The sequence below is a fragment of the Merops nubicus genome, unplaced genomic scaffold (assembly GCF_000691845.1).
Source record: "Merops nubicus isolate BGI_N331 unplaced genomic scaffold, ASM69184v1 scaffold34730, whole genome shotgun sequence".
Lineage (NCBI taxonomy): Eukaryota > Metazoa > Chordata > Aves > Coraciiformes > Meropidae > Merops > Merops nubicus.
The window spans coordinates 1-8,730 of record NW_008581434.1 but is presented as its reverse complement, the minus strand read 5'-3'; the positions used below and the strand labels follow the sequence as shown (position 1 = coordinate 8,730).

The following is an 8,730-nucleotide window of genomic DNA, read 5'->3' as shown; positions in this document are numbered from 1 at the left end:
AAAAAAAAAAAAAAAAAATTCAGTATAAAATCTGCCTTTAAGTCAGACTTAAAGTTAAGTCAGTCTAAGCAGCACTCCCCTGCTTTGCCTTTGCCTTCCAAAGGGCAGTGGGCTCACCAGCAGCGTGCCCCCCAGCTCTCCTGAAAGCTGGGATGTTTTTCTGAGGATTTCGGGCAGAGAAAGCAGAAGGCTGTGCAGCTTTCTATCAATCAGGCCATGCTTTGTTTGCTGTGGTGAAAAGGGAGCAAGAAGGAGGGAAGGGGAGGGGAGGGGTTCAGCTGAAGTCATTTGAGGCCTCCCTTGGCAAGGTTGGGGCACAACCCCCCAGCACCTGCAGGTCTCTGAGACTGTAACCACCGTTTCCCTTCTGCCCCAGGGCATGGGGCTGGTTTTGCTCCCGTGCCACCCATGTGCCCTCACGCCTCTTCCTCACCTCCTCTAAACCACCCCAACAATACGAGGCTTTGTGGCACCCAGCAGTGGCACTTCAAGCCCCTTAATCCCCTATTTTGCATGTGCCCTGGACTTAACCAGAACATTCCTGCCAGAGGTTAAGCCCAGGCGCCCTGTGGATTAGCCAAGATTTTTTTTTGCCTCTGGTTCCAAGTGACCGTGAGGGTAACGGGCCTGTGGGCACCATCTGCAGCTCCACACCCGCCCTCCTGCCACTGCCCTGCTTCTCCCTCCCAAGCAAACAGGGCTCAGGGACAGGACAGAGATCCTGGGGGGGCAGAACACATGCACCCCCAGCCTGGCTGCCCTGCACCCTCTCCTGGGTCAAAATGAGGTGGCATTCAGGGCAGCTGTGCCCCTGCTGCCATCACTGTCCCCACAACACTCTTGTTCTGGGCTGGCCACAGCTCCTGCATCCACAGGGTGAGCCCCTGCTAAGCCAGAGGCCGTGGGGAGAGCAGGGACAGTGGCATGGGAGCAGGAGTGGAGAGCTGCTGGAGCTGGGAATGGGCTCTAAAGGACCAAGAAATGCTGGGAAGAGAGGATGGCAGGGCACCAGAGTGCAGCCCAGCAGTGCTTTTGGGAGCACACTGGGAAAATCAGTGCCCGGGCAAGGATCACACTCAGGAAGGAGAAGCCGAGCACTGGCCGTGGCAGGGGTGGGAGGAAGGAGAGCTGATCTTCCTCTTGCCCATTGAAAAATTCCTTTTTTCCCCTTCTCAGACAGGGAGATCTTTGCTCTGGCACCTGACACTGTGGTGAGAGCACTAGTCCTCCCTCCTCATGTGGTTGCTTTCTTTCCTGATTAAAGGTGATTAGGCAGCCCTAAAGCCTGCAGAAATGTGACCGAGGGCAAGGGAGACAAAGGGTCCATTCAAGATCTCTTAAATCCCTGGGACGGTATTTAGAGAGCCCCAAGGAGAGAACTGGAGCAGAACTGCCCAGCCAGGACCCCCCTGTCTTCTCCCTCCTGCTCTGCTCCTTGCCAGGGTCTCCTCCACCATGTCCTTCTCTGAAGCCGAGGTGCAAAGTGCCCGTGGTGCCTGGGAGAAGATCTACGTGGATGCCGAGGACAACGGGACGGCCGTGCTGGTCAGGTAAGGAGACAGCCCCTGCTGCTGCCACCCCAGAGGGCTGGAGGAGTGGCAGGAAGGATGGAGTCACCACCCAGGAGCATGTCTTAATGTTTTACACACAGCCCTCGCTGGGAACACTTTGACTTGCTGGGGTTTATCCCACCTCAGGGAGGAAATGGGGAAGAGAAGAGATGCACACAAAGAAGAGTTAAAGGGAAGGGAGGAAAGGAAGAAGAGACAAGAACAATTTATTTGCTCCACCTATTTCAGATAAAGAAAAGAAAGTGTGGTATGAAAGAAAACAGGAACAAAACAAGTGTCCTAATTCCCTCTTCCCCTTTGCCTCTAAACTCCTTTAATGCATTTTTTTTTTTTAACTTGCATGCCCTCAGTATTTCTCTCTTGATTCTCCTTCAGCCTCTCCAGTCCAGAGCACAGCTATTTAATTGTGTTGTACCCTTCCTGGGCACTTCCCTCTCTTAGTTTTCACTCTCTTTTTCTCTCTTCTTCCATAAGACAGAAGTTTCTTCTATTCACCTTTCACACACTCCTCTCTCAGCTGGAACTTGCATCACCTCCACATGCACTGATCAGTCCAAATACTATTCCTGGTTACCTACCATAGCTTTACCACTCCCGCTGGCTTTCTTGTCTGTCACATCTTGTGCCTGGATCAGTCTCAAAGAGTGTTAGGCACTGCTCTTTTCTTCTGCAGTCAACACAACCCAAGGAGTCAGGGACAGAAATGCAGCCATAAAATGCTAGTAGCATCCAGTGCCTCAACTTCCCAGGGGGATTTACTCTAGAAGGTTTTACCTGCGTGTCCTACAGCCCCAGCCCTGCCCTTAGAGAAGTTCTAGGCAACCCAGAAGAAAACAGACATAGACAAACAGGAAAGAGTACAGCACAAGTTGGACTTGGTGATTTTCATTAATGGGCAGCACATGAGCCAGGTCCCTCCCTCAGGTCTTAGATCATATGCAAGAGGTCCAAGGTGGCCACCACTGGAGGAGTGAACAGACCAGTGCATTTACTCACAGCGTAGTGAAGAAGGGAGGGAGTCAATTCCACACCCAGGCCACAGGGGAGGAAGGACCCAGGCAACCAGTCCAGCCCCAACCACACAGTGACTGCCAGGAGAAAGCCCCACAATTCCCTTCCTGTCTCAATATTGTCCCACCACTACTGGGAGCTCCAGTTGCTGTGAGGAGTCAGGGAGCCCCTTTAACAACCACACAGCTCACACACTGTGCACACAGACCTCCCACCCCACTGCCAGCAGAGCCAGCTCTTAGAGAGGTGGCTTCTTGCCCCACCTCCAAGTTACTGTGGAAGGTGGGGGCACCTGGGGGTGATCTCCTCATCAGCTCCCACCCAAGGCTGGCCAGACCTGGGGTGAAAATCAATCAGGAGGGGCTTTCTTGCCTGGTTGTGGACATCATCTCTATGCCAACCCTCAATCAGGGCTGGGGGTTTAACCCCAGCACTTCAGGAGGGCACAGGATGCTGTGGGCACAGGGGCTCTGTGCAGATGGGAAGGGCAAAGGAAAAACAAGAAAGGCAGGGGGAAGATGTGTCTCTTCTGATAAAGGGAAGGAAAAAGGGCAATAAATGCATAAGCCCAAGCCCAGAGCATGCCAGTGCCTCGGCCCACAGCTGGGGACATGTCTCCTTTCTCAACAGGATGTTCACCGAGCACCCCGACACCAAGTCCTACTTCACACACTTCAAAGGCATGGACTCTGCCGAGGAGATGAAACAGTCAGACCAGGTCAGGGGCCATGGCAAGAAGGTTTTCACTGCCATCAATGACATGGTGCAGCACTTGGACAACTCTGAGGCTTTTCTTGGGATAGTGAACCCCCTTGGCAAGAAGCATGCCACCCAGCTGAAGGTGGATCCCAAAAACTTCAGGGTGAGTCGTCAGCCCTCTTCCCAGGGGGTGTCATTGGGATAGAAGGATGGGTTTTCTTAGTGCAACAGGATTTCCACGCTTGTCATTTCACAACAAGACACAGAAAAGCAGCTTAACACTAGACTTCAGTCCCTGATGTCTGTTTTTCTCTGGTAACAGGAACTGGACTTTTCTAGGACAACTAAACCAGCTGTTGTTGAGCACCAATGGCAACAGCATTGCCATCATGAAAGAAACAGATAATAAATACAGATAATAAATACAGGATCAAATGTCTTGCCCAAGCCCACCTAAGGTTACTAGCAGAGTGCATTTAGAATTATTTTGTCTGCTTTACACAGCACAAGATACAAAGAGAGGCACCTGGCAAAGGTGACTTGGGCACTAGGAAGGTGGTTTCCAAAGAAGCAGGACAAATTTTCAGTAATGGGAGAATAGATGAAGATTTCTGCCTGGAGAGATCCTGAGAAGACTTTTTTTAGGGTAAAGATGCACACAAAATAATAGATGCTGCACAGAAAAGGAACTGACCTTTTTAACTATACCAGCTACCGAGTGGCTGTGAAGACAAACCCTCATTGCTGGGGGCTAACGAGCAGGACAGACTGGGAAGGAACCCACCCCCCAAGCTGTGCTTTCCATAAGTGTGCAGCGTGGGGCTCCTCGTGGCCTCTGGGCATTTGGGACAGTCCCCTGCCAGGAGCAGGACTGCAGTGAACTACTCCTCTCCAGCTGTCTATAAGGGATGAGTGCAGCCAACATTCACTAGATAAAAGATGGTTCAAAAAGAGCAGCAGTGACTGCATTTTTTGGTGAATTCTATAATACACCTGATTTTCCATGCCCTATGATGAGCTCTGCATACTCTGTGCTGCTGAATTGTTCCTGTGCCCCTTTCTGCCCTCCAACTAAAATGTGTATTTTGTTCTTCTGCCTCTGATGTGGAGAAAAGTTCACACTGGCTGTTTCTTCCCTTCTTGTTTAGATTATCTGTGACATCATCTTGCAACTGATGGAGGAGAAATTTGGTGGAGACTGCAAAGCTTCCTTTGAGAAGGTGACCAATGAAATCTGCACTCACCTGAACAACACCTACAAGGAGGCGGGTTGGTGAGGGTGAGCAGCCTCTAGGCTCTTCAGATGTCTCACTGCCACTGATTTGCTGCTTTTGGGCCTCCAGCCACAGTTGGAAGAATGAAAAAATTAAAAAAAAAAAAAAGGCAAGAGAAAGGCTTCTATAATGTAGATATCAATGTCAGTAATTTCCTTAGCAAACTGAGTTTCTACAGCTAAATAAACCCTGCAGATACATCAAAGCCAAGAAATCCTGCTGTTCTTTGCAGCTATGGTGCTCAGGTGGATTCCTCTGGCCACCATCCCTGAAGACTCTGTTTTAAGACACTGACTCTAAGCTTGCTGTTCCTGAGAGGAAGACTTACTCCTTCCAGCAGCAGCAGCCCAGGGAGACACCAGCAGCTCCTCACCTCAGCTGCCACCTCTCCACCCTCATGAGTGATGAGCAGGAGGCTGTTTTGAAGCATCTCCAGGGACTTTGTAGAGGTCATTATTTAAGAGCCACGGGTGCTGTTTCATGTTTGAACTGAGACAATGGGGGGAGTGGGAAAGACCCTGGGGGAGTCTGGTCCTGCACAAGCCAGTGGAGTTCTCCAGCCTTGGGAGAGGTTTCTTGGAGCAGTTTTCAGCACAAGGGATGGCAGCACTGAATGTGGTCATTGCTGGGTCCCTCTGGGCAGGGATGAACATCTATCTCCAGAGCATGGATTTCAGCAGCAGTTCTCCAGAGCAAATTGCTCTGGCCACATACCCAGGAGAGGGCAACAATACTGAGCTCACCGTGCTACTCAGAGTCCATCCAGCTGAGGCAGGTTGCTGCCTCTTTAACTCCTTAATTGCTTTTCCTTGTATCCCTCAAACGTGGTGAAATAATCAGCTAATAACTGCAAATAACCACGTGCCATCTTGCTTCAGTGTAACACAATAAACACGGAGACAGCAGAGGTGTCCTCCTCTCCTTTGTGGCATGGAAAAGGCACTTGGGATGCACGGGTTCCAGTGCAGGTATTGGTGCTACTGGGAGGCTTACCCAAACCAGCCCAAGCCCCCACCGGGGTACTCGTCACACTGGCAGTAGATGAGGCTCCCTGGGTGGTGGGCAGGGAAGCTTTTCACCTCACCATGAAACAAGAACTTTGCAAACAGCTGAAAATGCAGATTCTCCTTCATTCAACGTGTAGTTTTCCTCACCCATCCCATTTGTTTGGCAAAGGATGCTGCAATCCCCAAGTGCACAGGATGAGCCCTTGCCAGGGAGGGAGGATGGGGCAGGCTGCCTCAGCTGGGCTGTCACTCAGCTCAGGGAGAAGGGGAAGGATATCACACAGCATTGTCAAGTAGTGTAAGAGAAGAACAAGACCTGTAAAAAAATACTTAGTCTCAAATCCCTTGGAGGGAGTACAAGTAGTTAACGCTCTGAAAGCTTAAAATGATTTCCTCTTTTTATTTACTTGCTTTAGTGCAGGCTAAGAGCCCTCTTTGCCACGAGGATGGTCAGCTGCAGTGGTGCTCACCATTGCCATCACTGCCAGGGAACCCACAGCTCTGGCTGATGGTTTAAGGCTCTGGTGTTCCCTGTTCCTGGGATGGAGAGGGGCACAGCAAAAGCAAAGCTTGTGGACCAAAGCAAACTCAGGCTTAAGTAAAGAGGGAGTTAATTTTTAAATCTGTTTTACAAAGAGGGGGGCACATGAAATGTTAAAAGTTTGCATGGTGTGAGTGGTTGAGGAGTACATGGCCCTTTTTTTGTCTATCTGAGACTTCAGAGGACGTCAGGAATCTCTCTCAACAGAGCACAGATCAGATGACATTTGGAGACTGAGAATACCTGAGCTGGGTTCCCAGTTCTCCAGTAGCCTCACTCCACAGTCCTGTCTGACTCCCCTTGTTCCTCACTGTGCCACTGCAGAACAGCAGCATCCATGCACTTGTGAAGCAAACCAAACACACTCTTCACTCACTGGACTGGTCAGTACCCGATGCTCTCCATGTGGTAAGTGTTCTTGGGGGTAACTGGGATCCTGTGAAGGGAAACATCACTCCTAAAGGCAGCAGAAACATTTCCCACGGAGCACCAGCAGTGAGAGGCACCGAGGCCCTCACACCAAGCCTCATGGTTTACTTACAGCCTGTGGCACATCAGGGAGGCCTGGGGGGGACAACAAATCCGTGGTGTAGCACAGGTAGTGTGACAAGTACCTGTGACAGGCTGAATCAGTTCAACACTGTGGAGTCATCTTCCTGTCTGACCTAAACCAGAGCAGTGCAAACACGTGGAAAACACCCAGTAAGAGGGAGCTCGTGGAGAAAGTTTGTTCCCTCAGCTAGGAGAATCAAAGAGCTTCACCAGTCACGTTGCTGGAGGAAAAAAACATTCCCACAAGCAAAACCTGACCTTGTAGAGATAACCAAACATTTTCCTGACCCAAAATATTACCTAAACACCGTAAAAACACATAGGTACTCAAATGCAGTTCATGGTCTTCATGGGGTGAACTGAGACCTTCCAATGGGAGCAGCTTTGGGAAAGAGCAAGGAGTAGACATTCAGTGAAGGATCGCAGGTGAGGAGATGAAAGAAATGTAACCTGGAAAACTTCAGTCCCTGTGGTGACAAGGCACAAACTTCACTGGAAGCAGGTGGATTTGCAGGCGTCCTTCTGCCAGCGCAAATCAATGCTGGGATAAAATCCCAGAGCCCAGTGGTGTGTGAGAGTGGCACCAAATCGTTCCCAGGCAAGGGCTACCAACACCCCAGGGCAAGCTGAAATGACAAGGAGTGTTTTCCAGAAGTTGTTAACCTAACTGTTGAGGCATTTAAGCATTAAAATTTTAATAATTTTTCTTGCTAGACTTTCTAAGCCAAGCAGCTCTCCTGGCCCTGCCTGCAGCACAGGCAGTGGAGAGGCTCGGTGAGGCAGGGAGGTCACCTCAGGTATCCTGGGAATGCCCAGAGAGAATCAGAGAGCCTGCAGAGGACCTGGGGAGTCTAAATTCTGGCAGGGCCTAGAGAAGCCTCCCTCACACCCACTGTTCCTGCTGGCAGCCCATTTGTGTAGCTGGTGGCTGAAGTGAAGGGCTGTGTGTGCTCCTCTGCCACAGAGGAAATACTGCCCTCAGAAACGGAGTCACGGGGGAGTCAGTGGCTGTGCCATGGCCACCACAGCCCACGCTCCGGCCTCAGGATGGGCAGTATTGGAACTGGAAAAGCTGCTTCTCCTAGAGGACCTCTCTGTGTTAAAAACTCACAACAAAGTTAAGCTGTTAGGTGACTGAGCTGCCGAGTAAGCACCTGAAGAGACCAGCACAGCCTTGCAAGGAACTTGAAGAAATGTGGTTTCCTTTTATTTTTTATTTTTTTTTTTTCCTTAATTTTTGTTGTTGCTGGTTTGTTGTTTGTTTTTAATACAATTAAGGATGTACCCCACAAGAAAAAGCAGAAAGAGTCCTTATGGAAAAAAAACAAATATATTGAACACATACCAATCAAATGGTACAGATATGGGACTGGCTTTGATTTCAAAATTTAAGTAGAAATAAAAAAAGATGTAATGCAACAGCTGTTCAATTTCCAAGTCTAAATAGGCACTGTAAAAAGACATTTCCTCTTTCTCCAGCACACATTCCTGTCTAAATGCTCCCACTGTAATCAACTCCTAGGTTCCCAAACAAAACAGATCACTGGGAACGTAACCTCAGAGTAAAAGTTAATATCCATCCACCCACCCTCTTACAAAAAAAGCAAACAAAAAAAACATTCCCCCCAAGTACAACCTTTCAACGCTGCTGTTTTCACTGGAGCAGAATTGGAGAATTTATAAAGGTTCAAAAGCACCCAAGGCGAGTAGTACAATGTCATTTGTTCACTAACTTGTATTGGAAAGGAGATTAAAAACATTGAGATCTGCATCTTGGTACATAAAACTGTTGTCCTGAATAGAGAGAAATCTTTCAGAAAAGTTTTACAACTCGGTGGAAGTCCAGGACCCAGCTTTAGGCATCGTTAACGGGTGGGGTTGAATTCTGACTCGGTTAGACCCGCTCTGACACACTGTACAGCTACCCTAGTCGGATGGGTGTCTGGAGCCGCCCCCCGGTGTCCCTCTGAACAGCTGCAGCCCAGCCCAGGAGCCGGGGCCCCCCAAGGCAGGGGTGGGGGTCAGATCTCCCCCGCCTCGCGCTCCTCCGAGCTGCGCGGCCCCTCGGCGCGGCC

The 8,730-nt window shown here is 49.9% G+C and overlaps 1 protein-coding gene across 1 annotated transcript; it reads left to right on the top strand.

Annotated features, from left to right (window-relative positions):
- Positions 1–1,452: 1,452 nt before the first annotated feature.
- On the top strand, positions 1,453–4,663 carry LOC103782226 (cytoglobin-1-like). Its single transcript, XM_008949983.1, has 3 exons — positions 1,453–1,550; positions 3,213–3,444; positions 4,430–4,663. Exons 1-3 carry the CDS (start codon positions 1,456–1,458, stop codon positions 4,556–4,558), a joined length of 456 nt encoding a protein of 151 aa, XP_008948231.1. The 5' UTR covers positions 1,453–1,455; the 3' UTR covers positions 4,559–4,663.
- The last annotated feature ends 4,067 nt before the right edge of the window (positions 4,664–8,730 follow it).

Excerpts from the sequence above, each read along its gene's own strand:
- LOC103782226 (XM_008949983.1), top strand. The coding sequence starts at position 1,456 with ATGTCCTTCTCTGAAGCCGAGGTGCAAAGTGCCCGTGGTGCCTGGGAG. Across the intron at positions 1,551-3,212 it reads GGGACGGCCGTGCTGGTCAG|GATGTTCACCGAGCACCCCG; the intron begins GTAAGGAGACAG and ends CTTTCTCAACAG. Across the intron at positions 3,445-4,429 it reads TGGATCCCAAAAACTTCAGG|ATTATCTGTGACATCATCTT; the intron begins GTGAGTCGTCAG and ends CTTCTTGTTTAG.